General features: G+C 37.7%; 1 protein-coding gene across 3 annotated transcripts in view; it reads left to right on the forward strand.

The window, feature by feature from the left end:
• Positions 1-14,710, forward strand: part of LOC124182193 (myb protein) — a 44,981-nt gene that overhangs the window by 8,940 nt on the left and 21,331 nt on the right. The window contains exons 1-2 of one of the 3 annotated variants that reach the window (XM_046569129.1): positions 367-1,074; positions 1,413-1,515. The exons of 1 other annotated variant lie outside the window; for it this stretch is intronic. In XM_046569129.1, coding sequence (XP_046425085.1) covers positions 1,421-1,515 — 95 coding nt within the window. In that variant the 5' untranslated portion in view covers positions 367-1,074; positions 1,413-1,420. Of the gene's footprint in view, positions 1-366; positions 1,075-1,412; positions 1,516-14,710 lie in introns of those variants that run through there. One more of the 3 variants, XM_046569128.1, reaches the window with a different exon arrangement.

A 14,710-nucleotide genomic window follows, 5' to 3' on the forward strand; every position in this document is an offset into this window, starting at 1 on the left:
TGATCGGCATCATCCCTCCATAACTTCGTGTATTTCCGTCTTTCTACTTCGGTGATGTTCGTAGCGCCGACCCATGGTGCCCCATGCCAAGGGGCCCCCCCCCCCCCCATACACACGCACAACGCACACACTAATTGTCGTTCCCCCCTCCTCTTCGCTCTCTCTCTCTCTCTCTCTCTCTCTCTCGTGTTTTTCCCCCTCGAAAGCTCCCCCCTCCCCCTACCGACGTCCATCTCATCCCTGCTTGTTCCACGGGAGTCAGAAGCGTTGGTCCTGACCGACCGTGTCGGATCCCTTACGATTAGTCAGAAGTTGGCCGTCGACTGGATCGGACTCGAGATGAAGTCAACGAGTATTTCGTTGTTCCGTTGTTGTTGTTTTTGTTGTTATTGTTGTTTTTATTGTTGTTGTTAAGGCCGACCGCGACTTTACGATGTACTCTGCGCTCTTATCGATGCTTTTAAAGAAATCGATGGACTAGCGAAAAAAAAAAACACAAAAATAAAAAAAAAAGAAACAAACACCAAGGACATGGATGGATTGATTAAATCGCGAGAATCGTACGAATGAATCGTATATGTATATATGTGTATATATATATATATATATTTGCACGATAATTATTAACAAAGTTAATAATACACGTGTGTTGCATGTAAACCTACGAATAATACCAAATGGAAACTAGATCTTTGTGTGACGTTGAGACCTGTTTCTTACACCGTGTGTAATAAATAATAATAATAACAATAAATATAATAAATTAAGGACGAGGAAATTTATCGGTATAAATTTTAAAGATTCACGATAATAATTGAAATATGAATAAAACCATCAGCTGCAGCAGCATCGGCTGTAGCAGCTACGATTGTCGTTGCGGTTCGATTTGTAAAAGCAACGAGATAAATAATAATAATGGCCAGTTATATTAGGGGAACGAAAAAATTATCCGCAACGCAAAATTATAATTGCGGTGTGGCGATAAGGTTTTCGGTTGTGTCGTGCTTTTTTTCCCCCTTCAAATTTATCCACTATAATATTGCGCCGTTCGTGTTGTGATATTTGACGATAACGGTAAGAATATTATAATCGAAATACGTAGTATGGATTATTGTAAGAATTCGATGATTGCGCGTATAAAGCGTGACGCGAAAGTGAAGAGCATGAGTTAATTGATAAATCAATAATCTATGCGAATATTTTCATATTAATCGATTAATTACACCGACCGTGTGCTTAAGCGATTTTGACCATACGAACGGGTTGTACAAATTTCGGGATAGAACGTATTTAATATATATAAATATAAATAAATATACATGTTTAAAGGAAGAGAGAAAGTAGAATAGAGCCGAAGATTTTCGCTAAATGATAATAAACTGATGAAATTGTTTAAAATTAACTGATTAAAGAACGGAAAATGGATTTACTACCGAGTGGAATGATGGTGCCGGCTAAGAGCGTGGATCTGGCTTCCTATCACTCGACGTTTTACTCGCCACCCCCAACCGAGGCGTAAGTCAACCGCATTATACATATTCTCTCTCTCTCTCTCTCTCTCTCTCTCTGTTTTAATGCTAATCTTCTTCTTCTTTGTCGCCAGTTCTATGATTATCCAATTTAACATTCACTTGGGAATTCCTTGTAACACATATGCACGAACAAGTTGTAGTTGTAGAAATTTTCAAGTGAATAAATAAGTGACAGCTACGTTGGAATATGCGTTGAGCATGAAATAACTAAGAAGATTAAAAAAAAAAAAGAAAAGAAAAAGAAAATCGAAGGAATATGTAGTTATAGAAAAATTAAGCATCACTTTGAAATTCTTCAAAGTATCTCCGAGGAAGAAAGAAAGATAGAAAAGATCTATATATATATATATATATATATATATATACGTATCAATCATCAGGACACCTCTAATTCATCAATTCTCTTAACTTATTATAATTAGCGCTATTCTATAATCAAATAATAAATATGAGTAAAAAGACGAAAATCTTGTACAGAATTATAAGGGTAAAAGTAGTTGATTCGAAAAGCGCCACCCGGTAGACGCACCGTTAGATGTACACAAACTTATACCCACTGATACGTATATAAAGGTAGGGACGCTGGGCGAGGAGGTTATCCGAGGTGTATTGTAGGGAGGGACCCTTCCTTTCCTTTTCGAGCCCGACGAGACAGCGGTCGAGAGGCGTTTTACCCTCGCGTTGGTCCCTCGGCTTGGTACCAGACGGCAGTAACTCCGCGCTCTTTGCACGAAAGGCCGTTTATTTACAGCCTTACGGACTTGCAGGCATCGCCGCGACCCGTGATGCTTTGTATCTATCTATATATCTCTCCCTCTATCTCTCTCTCTCTCGCTCTCTGTCTCTCTCCCTGTATACCGTAATACAATTTATACTTCGCCGGGGGTTTTAAACCCCAAAGGAAATGAAAGGCGGAAGGAAGAAGGATCTTCACCGGCCTTGTCCTTTGCCAGGAAAAATCCACACAGTTTTAAATATTACGCCGAGGAATTTTAGGTTGGATTATGGTGTACTCAAGACGGTGCGAAGAGAATTACGGACGAGAAAGATCCTTCCGCGAAGTACGGATCCTTCAGTTTTACTTGTACCTAACTATGCATTCACACTCGCATATTTTTCTTCCGCCTCCTCTGGAAGCCTCGAAAACAATTAAATACCGCGTACTGTATACTTCAATAGCTTCTAAGTGTTGATAGTGTATTTACTGCAGGTGCGCACAGGCTAAACTGGATCGAATATTGGTTTATTTGTTTATATTTTTCTTATTTAAAAAAGTATAGATATATATATACAAGCAGTAATGATAATAATGATAATAAAACTCACGACGACGCAGTTCGGTAATTTTTTCAGAGTTTCAGAAATATGACGAGTAGTCGACACCGGCAGTAAGGAATTGAGAGTGTGTGATAAATTGATAAATTTTTTTTCTTCTTATCGATCTGTCAATACGATATGTAATGACAAAGAATGAAAAAAATTATGGCCAGATTACGGAAGAATCACTGTTGTTTTATAAAATTCGTTATTCGTTTCATGTATAATTAGAGTGTTGAAGGATATTTTTTTTTCTGTTAGTTCTTATGACTTTGTAAATCGGAATCGTCGAGAGCATCGTTTCTTGACATCATCGTCCGATAGACAAACCGAAAAACTGAGTACTTACGTAGTATCTGTACGTATTATATATACATACATATGTAGACAATGTATGTATAATATAACATTCCGAGATTTACATATTCCCACAGTACTTGAGAGAGAGAATTTTCATCTTATCGTAATAAAATGTAATACGTGTTTGTATATCATTTCGTTTCTGGCCAACGGGTATTAATAGTTACAGGCACAGTTTAATGGTATCGTGATACTGGACTATAAATTGTATCTACGTATACATAATATACCTTATGCGCATGCGTGAACTGACGGTAATGAATACACAAATTGATGAATCGATTGATCTATCACTAATTGTTTTTACCGTATGTTATTTTTGATGTATCACAACTGTTGCGCGAGATGTTTATAATTAAATTAGCAAATCAGAATGCATACGGTTTTTAAAGATTATAGTTTTGTACACGCGGTTTCTTATTTGATTGGTTATTTATAACGTAACGTTTGATCGTTATTCAATATCGAAAAAAAAAAATAAATAAAAAGTTGACTATAAGATATAAAATAAGAGTAAAAGCGATAAGAGAATAGTTATAGAGATACTTTTTCGTATATTTACAATACGTGTAATAATTCAGATGAGAGTTTATGTATATTAGAATTGAATTAAGTGTACAGGTATATGCATTCAAGATTAATTGACTAACAAATTATTTTAAAAATTTTCGTTTTTATTTCTCATTTATTTATCTATTTATTTATTTCTATCCTAATTATACGGCAAACAGTCGATTGACTTTTCGTTTAAATTAAGCAATCGTTTCGCGAAAACAGGTATAACGTAATTATGATGATAGAGAAAGAATTAGCGTGAAGAATTGCCGGAGAACGGCAGACAAGTTTATTATATACCTACCGTAGCAGACCGATAAAAAAGCCGACCTTGCGCGAGGGAAGAAACGCCGTGAGATTAATCGATCGATCACGGTGTAAAGAAAAAAAAAAAAAAAAAAAAAAACGGCTCAAGTTTAGAAAGAAATAGAGATAATTAAACCGTGCGCAAAGTTTTTTCAAAATTCCAATCACGTGACGAATCCTAAGAGGTAAAAAGAAGATTCTGGCGCTTCTGATTGCATTTGTTTCATTTTCAAATCAGATAACGACCTATTCTAATTTGCGCGGCAAATTTTGAAAATCGAATGTTTCTTTTGTTCTTTCCGACAAGTGAACAAGTTTATTAGGATGTAGAAATTAATCTGGGGGAGTGAAAAATGTGCGTAAAAAATAGAAAACACAAAATGAATAAAAAAAAATTTCCCTTTTATTAGAAGAGCTTTTAAAAGCTTGGCGAGGAGAGGAGGAGAGTCGAGAGTCAGAGATCGAGTTGGAGTTTGGCGAGAGAGGAGGGAGGAGGCCGGTCGTTTTACATGCGTGTGCTCTTGACTGCGGTCAAACAGAGATTTGAAAAAGTACGTTACAGGATGCGAGAGGAGACTCTTTCTCCCGCTCTCGCGGCCTCTAAACACCAGCTCTCTTTGGACGCAACTCGACCACCACCACGCAAGTCCTCTCATACCCGTATGCTAATCGGTTTCGTTAGAATTGTCGTTAAATCTGTGAAAAAGTTAGGCGAACGTAACCGCGAGGAGGAAAACTGGGAGGATCGAGAATAGCGCGCGTTGAATTTCACCGGATTCGGTATTATTACAGACTACACGTGTGAAGTGAGATTGGGATTTTGACTCGGTTCTCAGGAGAAATAAACTCGTTTTTATAGAAAAATAGGTACTGCAGATTTCGAGAAGAAAAGAAAATTCTAATAGAAACTTATTGTAAATTTTTTTTTTTTTTTTTTACGGAAAATCGCGGCCGTTGTTTTTAAATTGATAGTCCGATAGTAAGTTTTGAATAAAGGAATGTGAAAAAAAATTGTCATTAATCAGTGGTATGTTTTTTGAAAGGGTTATGAATGGAACCGATTTTCAGGCTGCGGTAATGAAAAGGTCCAAAAGATGAGATGTAATTACAACGAGATGCGAAACAAACCAACGTCTGACCCTTACCATTTTTTATTTTGGTCAAAATTTTTTCTGCAATTTTTCCAACTCTTAAACCGTACCCAGAATTTTTTTCAAAATTTTTATTCGACTGGTTGATTGTCTATAAATATTTAGAGCTATTTTGAAAGGAAACTTTTTTCAAATTCTCAAGAACTGTGTTTTATTTTTCAAACATTTCGAGATGGGCAGATTTTTTTTACTTTATTGTTAGCACTTTTAATGTTTTTGATCAACTAAAGCATTATTTAAACGGTCTGCAATTTTTTTAATATTCTAAAAATTGCTATTTTTCACTTGAAAGATTTCTACACCAGTTTCATTATAATAAAATTGATTAGAAAAAAAAAAATTTTAAATTTAAGGTGACAAAAAAATATACAAAAATCGCTCTATAATGAAATCGGTTTACAAATATTCTAAATGAAAAATAGAAGTTTTGAGAATTTTTTAAAATTTTTGATACCGCTCAAACAACGTTTTAGTTGTCCAAAAACAAAATAAAAGTGTTGGGAAAGACAATTGAAATAAAATCGGTGCATCGTGAGTCTGGTCTTGAAATGTTTTGAATAGAAAATACAGTTTCTGATAATTTTTTGAGAATTTGGAAAAAGGTCCTTGTCAAAATCACTTTAAATATTTACAAGTAACCCGAGCAGTTGAATAAAAAATGTGAAAAAAATTCAGGGTATTGTTTTCAGATTTGGGAAAATTGGAAATCAAAATTTTGAACATCAGAAGTAACGAGGGTCCCCTTATATATATATATATATTATCACTTTCAAATATTACATCGCAACAAGAATGTCACTCCGAGTAAAACAATTAAATGATTAACAGATAACGCCAAACAACGTCCGAGTTGAAACAATTACCGCAGTTACGATAACTGCAATCTGTGCAGTTCGTCCTCTGATTGCGTCCAGCTGCTTGGGAGAAGGAAAAAGAAAAAAGAAAGATAAAGAAGTTAAAAAAAAAAAAAGAATAAAATAAAAACTCGGAGTAAGAGGGAAAGACACAATGGCCAAAGCCGCTCCCCTGAAAATTTTATGAATTGTAATTTCAGCAAGGGGTTGCACCTCGAAGACGGTCCTGGGACCCCGGGTCTTTTTCTTCCCTTCTCCTCTCCTCTCCTCTCCTCTCCTCTCCTCGTGTTCTCCACGCATGTCTGAACAGGGGTTGGTTGGTTGGTTCGCCGGTTTGTCGGCACCGAGCTCTGCGAGTCTCGACTCGCCTCTCATTGCCCGCATCTGCTCCTTTATTTCTCTTTTACACCCGAGGTAGGGAAACACTCCCGAAAAGCACGCGGGGGAAAGCGAGCTTTTATTAATACGAGTCGCGCGTTTCGCGGCTATCTTTGAGTTTACGTAGAGGGTGGGGGTTGAGAAGATCCGATGTCGAATTTTTTAAGAAACGAAAACTTGGCTGGTGGTTTTTAAGAAACGCAGATATTCGAGGAAGATAGAGGGGTTGGAATGTGGAACGACAAAATTTAGAATCGTACACAGATTTTAGATTTTGACGTTTTATGTTTTGAGCCTTCGATATTATTCGACTTTCTGTGATTTTCAAAATCTTCCACTTACTTCAGGGTGGCCACTGATCAGGGAATTCTGAAAAACCTGGAACTGTCGTGGAATTATCATGAAATTCTGTAATGGTCGGGGAAACGTCGGCGGTTTTTGCGAAAAGTCAGAGAACCGTTTGCCATACGTTTTCTCTTCGTACGAACACGTCCCGCAATTTTTTTTAAGCTTCAGATAAATCAGATGGGACACAATTTTTCTTTACCACCGGCGGAAGGTTCTCTTCAAACTTTGAACACTCCTAAATATTACCTTACAAACGATTTTGCGCATCGACTAGACGGGACAATCCGACCCGAGCGACGGTTCGCACTTTCGTAAAACAAAAAGCAAAAAAAATTATACGAAATATACGTATATTTTTATCAATTTCCTACAACCAATTTGTCCGAATTGGTAAGGGAAAATTATGAGACTCTTGTCTGAAAAGCCTGTAAAAAGTCGGGGAATTTCGCGACGGAGATTTAGTAGTAATATGTTGTACATACACAGACAATGCAATGCTTCGTCCGGAAGTCTTGAATTTCATTGAACCGTAATGTCGAAACTATACACATAATATCGTATAAAACCGCGTTCGATTTGCGACGTGGTCGATTTTATTCGGAGATTAAACCGATCGGAATAACGAAAATCATCGGTCAATGATCGTCATTTTACCTTTGTTTAATGGTATATTTTATACACGCACGTGGTTCCAAACGCGCGTAGATTGTACACGACTCTGTACATCTGCGATATGTAATATTCATTGATTCGTTTATTTATTTATTCATTTATTTATCCATCGTACGTACTTGTTACATACCCGACGATCATATCGCGACTCCCACCCACCACCGCAACACGGCAAATGTCGAATATGTAGAAATTCATACGCTCTGTTATATATTACATCTCTCAGGGTCAAGACTCGACATCTCTGCCTCGGCGTGAATGTACGTGTAAAGCCTACGTATTTATTACAACTAAACATTGTTGTACGCATGAGGAATTGAAGATAAAATTATCTTGGAAATTTTTATCGCTGTTACAAACGGAGTTGAAAGAAGAGAACGAAACAGGAAACAAACGAACAACAAAAAAAAAAAAACAAAAGAAACAAGATTCATTTTTTTCTACTCAGACGCGCGCGCGTGTGTAATGCAAAACTTTGAATCAATTCGTCTACACAAATATTTATTATTTTAACAGTTCTGTACAGTCGCTGTGGTATCGTTACAAAAGTGTAGAAGAAACAAATGAAAGATTGCTTTTTCGTCAATATTTCCAACGATTCGAGTTAATTTTTTCTCGCGCCAATCAATGAAACGAGAGAGACAAAAGTTAAGTTTTTACAGAACTTCTTCTTCTTCTTCTTCTTCTTCAAAAAAAAAAAACAACAAACGACAAATATCGAAGTAGACGATGAATTTTTTCGTCGATGTTATTCGCGAGCGAATTCGTACAGAAGCGCGATTAGATCCTCTCTCTCTCTCTCTCTCTCCCTCTCCGTCTCGAAAAAGAAGAAGTGGAAGAAGCGAATGGAAATTCAACACCGTGTGAAAAGGGGCCTTGTGGGACTTCTGGGGGTTTTGCGGGTGGACGACAGACTTTTGGTAGGGGAGGATTGGACGGATGGATGGATGGATGGAGGGGGAGGGTCGGAGGGGGGGAGGGGGGGAGGGCTGCAAATTGGATCCTAATTTCGCCCCCCTCCCCCCTCTCCGCCCTGTACCTTTTAATTTCCCTCTATAATACGCCACCCCGTCCACATCGCCTCGATCCTCGATCCTCGATCCGAATTCCCACGGGGGAGGGGGGGAGGGGAGAAATTAAAGATTCACGCAGGCTGCTGCGACACACTTGTCATGGGAACGCGAGCACCCTTATTCCGTGCACAGAGAAAGAGAGAGAGAGAGAGAGAGAGAGAGAGAGAGAGAGACACAGACGTAACATACCTGGGAATACACCATACGCTACGTAACAACAACACGCGCTGTGCTCCGGCTTCAAGGGACGAGGGGATTCCCTTTCCTCGCCTTTTCCATCAAGGGTCGGTCGCCTTGCTTGTTTCTGTTCTGCTCGGTTTAATACTCCAGTATGAGAATACATTGGTCCGAACCCCCTCGCCCCCGTAATCCCTCTCCCACCATCCCCGACGAACCTTCGTTATACACCGAGGTTCAGGTGCGACTCGCGAATCGTCATTGATATCGTTTAATATTGTAAAATTGTCATCAAGTTTTTAGCCAATTTCCCGGACAAGATGCGTGAAATTGCAACAGCGGATCGAGAGATATTTTCGAACTACTAAAAACACGTTGTTTTTAATCGTAAACTGTGGGAAAAAATTTTAACAACCAAACGTAATATCCGAGCGAGTCGTTTTTTTTTTTTTCTAATTTTCTTTTTCAATTTTCACGTTCAATTTGTCACATCGATACGCGACTTTTAATTTTTAACTTTTTACTCTTACTCGGCAATACATTGAGAAACGGTTGAATCAATCGAAAAATTTTAGTGAACTTTTTTTGCGTTTCTAATTGCGATTTTGTACGTATATTTAATATATTTTTTTTTATCATTACACGGTACCGACGATAAATCTTTGAGGCAAATTTTCACCTACGGTTATAATCGGAAAAATTTAGCACCGGTTGCAATAGCGAGAGAAAAACTTTGAACGACGATATAATTAATATATTTCATCGATTGTAATATTTTTAGCCGCATAAATAAATGTATAATACAAAGTTTGAACAGTGTTTCGAATTTCCCCGAGTTTGTTGTACATTTTTTCACGGGTATTTACCTGCATCGACACATCCTTGCATCACGATTGCCAGGGTAAAAATAGCCCCGTCCTTCTCCTTCTTCCTTCTCCGTACCTTTTACCTTCGATCGTGTAAACCCGCTTACTGTAAGGGCAGGTGGTGACCAGATGTCTCTCATCTACGTACGTACGTGTGATGCGCGACCGAGGTAATATATATGCCCACATATGGGGCATTCCGTGCCAACTCGACTCCCATTCGCTTCATTCTTTTTTTTCTAATTTTTTTTCATTTTTTACTTTTATTCCAAAACTTTTGAGCAAATCGATACCTTGCATTTTTTATTTTATCTATAAATTTGGTAAAATTTCGCTTCGCGAGGCAGAGACAGATTATTATTTAGAAATTTCACGAAAATTCAGTCAGTCGTTTATTTGATAAGTCGAGGCACGAGTCGGCTAAATTTTTTTTGCGAATCTTTGAAACTTGAAAGGCGAACGTTGTTCTCTAATGTAAGCATATACCTAGTATGGTTAAGACGGGCAAATGTTTGTACGCAGTTGACGAAGTTCACGGTCCTTGTTAAACGATAGCGCGGGTTCGTAACTCGTGAGGTTAAATAATTGTTACGTAGTTCGTTAGAATTGCGGCGCGTTGTGACGCGATTGGACATTTTTTTTTTTTTGTTTTTTTCTTTCTTTTATTTTTTCTTCAAATCATGACTGGCGGTGAATTCCTTCCCACGGTCTGCGATCCTCTGATACATACGTATATTCGTGTATCACTTACACTTACAGTTTTGCAGAAAACATTCCAAGGAATTTTTTTTTTTTTTTTTTTTTCTTCAGAATATCGAAATTATTGACTTTTTTTAACTTACTTTAATTTTTCAAACTTTCCTAATCTTTCATCGTTGCTCGCTGGAATATTACAAGGCTGTAATGAGCCCTGCGGTGGGCGTTTCTCTTTAATCAAAGCTCGGAAAAGCTGGCCCTGCGATTCTCTCTCGAGTCACATGTGATATACATTTTTTATTCTTTCTCATTTTTTTTTTTTTAATCTTTCATCATTTAACATAGTGTATTACAAAGCTACTGACAACGAGATACGAGTGATGCACTTTATTATTATTATTATTATTGTTGTTGTTGTTGTTGTTATATAATACACGACACGTTTATGAAATTATTTCCTTCGAAATGTCAAAACAACGTAATTTCTTCCCACCCCCCACCCCCCTTAATATCGCGATTATTCTTGTGAATACAATTGTGCAAAAATTATTGAAATTTTTTTTCTAAATTCGCATGTTACACGAGGAATGTGTATGTAATAAACGAGTATCGCACGCATATAAAAATTCCACCTGTGCGGCGTGACGCGAAGTAACGACGCGAATGAACGTGGGTATTTTTATAGTATAATAATACATAAACAGCAAGCAACGACGCGCGATGATGCAGGAGATTCGGTTACGTTACGTTACGTTACGTTACGTTTCGCTGCGAGCGTACAACGTAGGCGTACAAGGTATTTTAATAGCATATCGTATAAGCGAATTGCATATATATATATATATGTACAAGAATAGTAACTATGAATCACGCTGCGTGTTGCAACCTTAACGGATAAATGAATGAACGGAGTGTGACTTTTTTTTTTTTTCTTCTTTCTTTCTTTCGTCATTTTATTTTTGATTTTATCTATTTTATTTTTATTTTTGCTCTCAACTCTCTCATTCTCAGTTCATTAATTCACCTGTGTCCACGTATGTAATATACGGGTAAACGATCCGTCGAAGAAGAAGAAGAAGAAGAAGTGACGCGTTTTAAGTTAAAAGCATCAAGTGTGTGTGTGTGTGTATATATATACAAGCAGCGGTATCTTTTTCCTCATTGATGAAGAAAGATTAACGGGGATAAATTTGTTTTTTTGTTTTTTTTTTTTTCTTGTAAAGAGCAAATGCATCGGAGGTTGTATACAACGGCACGTGACGAGTCGCGTTATGCCGTGTAATACGATACGAAAAGGTTTGTGTGCTCCTATTCTGTCCTATCTCCTATCCTCTCGCGTAGCCGGGAAATGAGAAAAAAAAAAAAAAAAGAAAAGAAAGAAAGAATGAATGAAAAAAAAAAAAAAAAGATACATATTAAGAGGGAAAGTGATCGGAAGAAAGATGCCGCCTAGTTCTATTCTTCTTCTTTTATTCCTCTTCTTTATCCATCCGACTGATTGCGACAGGAGTTTTGGGCTGTCCTGGTTAGTTTTTTTTCGGAAACTCGAATAACCGCGGTTAGTTGTTCACCGCGTGAATGCGGCTTTTTAATCAACGACGTTCACGATCGAGCAACTATCGGTGAAATTTTATGTTGAGGGAAAAAGTTACAAACTCAAACAATAATAATAATGATAATAACAATAATAGTAAAAGAAATCAAAGACTGATAACGAATTCGGTACAAATATCCGCGTTCTTTGTTTATTCATTTTTATTCTCTCTCACTTTTCTTTTTTCAATTTTTCATGTACGCGATTTGAGAGGACGAGAAGGAACAACGTGAAAAAAAAAGAAAAAAAAAAGAAAGAAAGAAAAATTCTCGCGAGTTCCTTGCCCTCATTATCATTCTTCCGTTTCTTCCTTTCTTCCTTCTGTCCCCGCTTACCCGGCTATTCGCGGATTTACATAAACGTCCGTGTATATAACATATTTAAAATTAAACTCTACGATATCTCCAAGGTCCGATCGTCGCTCTCGTGAATTTTGGAAATTATACAAGGAATTACAAGGAGTTACCTTCCTTCCGCGGCGTCTCGTAAATTATTATTATTTATTTATTTTTTTTCTTAATTCTCCCCTCCCATTATAATTCCTTTTCGTCTTCCTCGTCGTCCTCTTCACCCTCTTCATATACTTATAAACTACGTATATGCATCCTCGATTCCGGCAGCTGTTGCCGATCGCGAGTTGTAAAGAGGCGCGTGCCCTCGTCGTCTAGCCAAGCTGTAAGGTATATCGTACGTATTTACACGTACGCGTGTTTACGTATGTATATATATGTATATATTTTTATATATATATATATACGCACGCACACAGAGAAACGCAACCAACACCCTCCGTAAGTCCCTTCTTACGGTCGTATCACCACCACCTGGAGTCGTTTCCTTCTCCTTCACCCTCTTCACCCTCTTTATCCTCTTCATCCCCCCGTCCCTCTTGCGTTCTTTCTTCGACGCACAACGTGCAGCCAGACGCGCGACGTCGCATCGCCGATGGCGGGAAAAATATCTCCTTCTCTGTAACTCGTACCGCGGTTACTCTCTATTCCTTATCGCGTTGGGTAGGATAGAGAGAAAAAAAGGTATGTTAACGGACGTCGCACTTTCGCGCACTAACAATTAGAGATTGGTATATTTTCTTGCTAACGTTGCGAAAGTTTAACGCTCGTGCAAGAATAAATTGACGTCAAAGCTGATTTTGCGTTGCAACAATCAAGAAAGGATCGAAGATAGGGTAAAATTGTTAGGCGTACCTCGTATTTCGTAATTCCAACAATGTTCAAACACTTTTTTTTGTAACGATACCCGCTTTACTCAATTTTTCTAGTTACTGTAACAAATGAAATTTTTCCCAGTCCGGCATTATCGTCATAATCGTCGTCATCGTCGTTGTCATCTTGATGCTTAATCAAAAGAAATACTCGCATCGCTGCAATATTTGTAAAATAATATTCAATAAATTTCGCAATTTTGGGAATGGGAGAAAAGAAAAAAGGACATACAATAATCACCGATCTCACACTTCCTCTATTTTTCTGATGTTAAAGAAGGACCATAAAATTTGTATCCGGATCCGTGTATGTGTGTGTGTATATATAGCGCGTGTGTAAGCAGGATCGATGAATAGTTCGTTGACCAGGAGGTTTAAAAAAACGCGCAGAAATAGGCGTATAATGTATCTCTACGAAGCGTGCATTATAAAGTTTACCTCGAGGTCGTAGAAGCGATAAATAATGTAATCGGAAGCTGATGATACGCCCGCTTCTTATTTTCTTCTCGTCTCCGCACGTGCCGAAATTATTGTACGTAGAGCGTAAACTTATTATACATTATATGTACGTACATACGGCACACGTACGGTAGTAACCTTGATGTGAGAAATTTGAATTTTATGTAAAGAATATGTCGGACGAGAAGATCGTTAACGACGATACGCGCCGTTCAATCACCCCCCCTTCACACCCTTTCTCTAGTTTATACCTACGTTCGTATTCAACCCGATTTCCATAGCCAGATCTATTTTGCAATTTACTTTGGAGCCGCCTTCGATGCAAATAAAAAATACGTCGAAAGTCGTGAAACGGTTGACTTATTCCATCCCCTCTCTCTCTCTCTCTCTCTCTCTCGCGTGTAAGGTGATAAAAAACCTACATACGTTATTATCGTAGGTAAACTTGTACCTATAACGATGTTCAAACACATTCGATCGTATCGTTTGAATTCAAGTCTCTTCTCGATTTCTCGTTATCATATTTTATGTATGTATAACCATCGGGTACATACCACCTACCCGTGTGAGGATATCGATCTCGATCTCACGTAAGTAAAATAATTGCAAAACGGGAATGTGTTTTTTTCTTTTTTTTTTTTTTCTTTCTTTCTTTTTTTTACCGAAAATATGAAATAAAACTAACAAAACGACATTTAATCGTCAATATCCCCAATCGGGATATTTTTGCTAATATTATACCACAAACGGGCCAGCAATCTGAACCGATTTTTATTCTCTTATAATAATTGTTGCGTAACTCTTTCGTTGGCAATTTTTTAATTCAATCGTTATGGTAATAATTAATAAATACCGATCCGTGTTACAATGACACGTATGTATAGTTGCCCCAAATTTGAAGTAACGTTGCTAGTGAAAATCAGCTGACTTTGGTCCGTTCTGCAACTTGAACCGTATACATGCATATATATATATATATATATATACACACACACACGCACACACACTTTTGTGCAGAAAATTTAAAGAGCCATTCACTCATCGTACCTGCCCTCCAGCTTCACCTGCGAAACAGCTCCGACATGTCGCGCCTCTTACGCATTATTAAATACAAATCGTTGAAGACCGAAAATTGCCTCGGGATTGATTT

Source organism: Neodiprion fabricii, chromosome 5 (genome assembly GCF_021155785.1).
Source record: "Neodiprion fabricii isolate iyNeoFabr1 chromosome 5, iyNeoFabr1.1, whole genome shotgun sequence".
Taxonomy (NCBI): domain Eukaryota; kingdom Metazoa; phylum Arthropoda; class Insecta; order Hymenoptera; family Diprionidae; genus Neodiprion; species Neodiprion fabricii.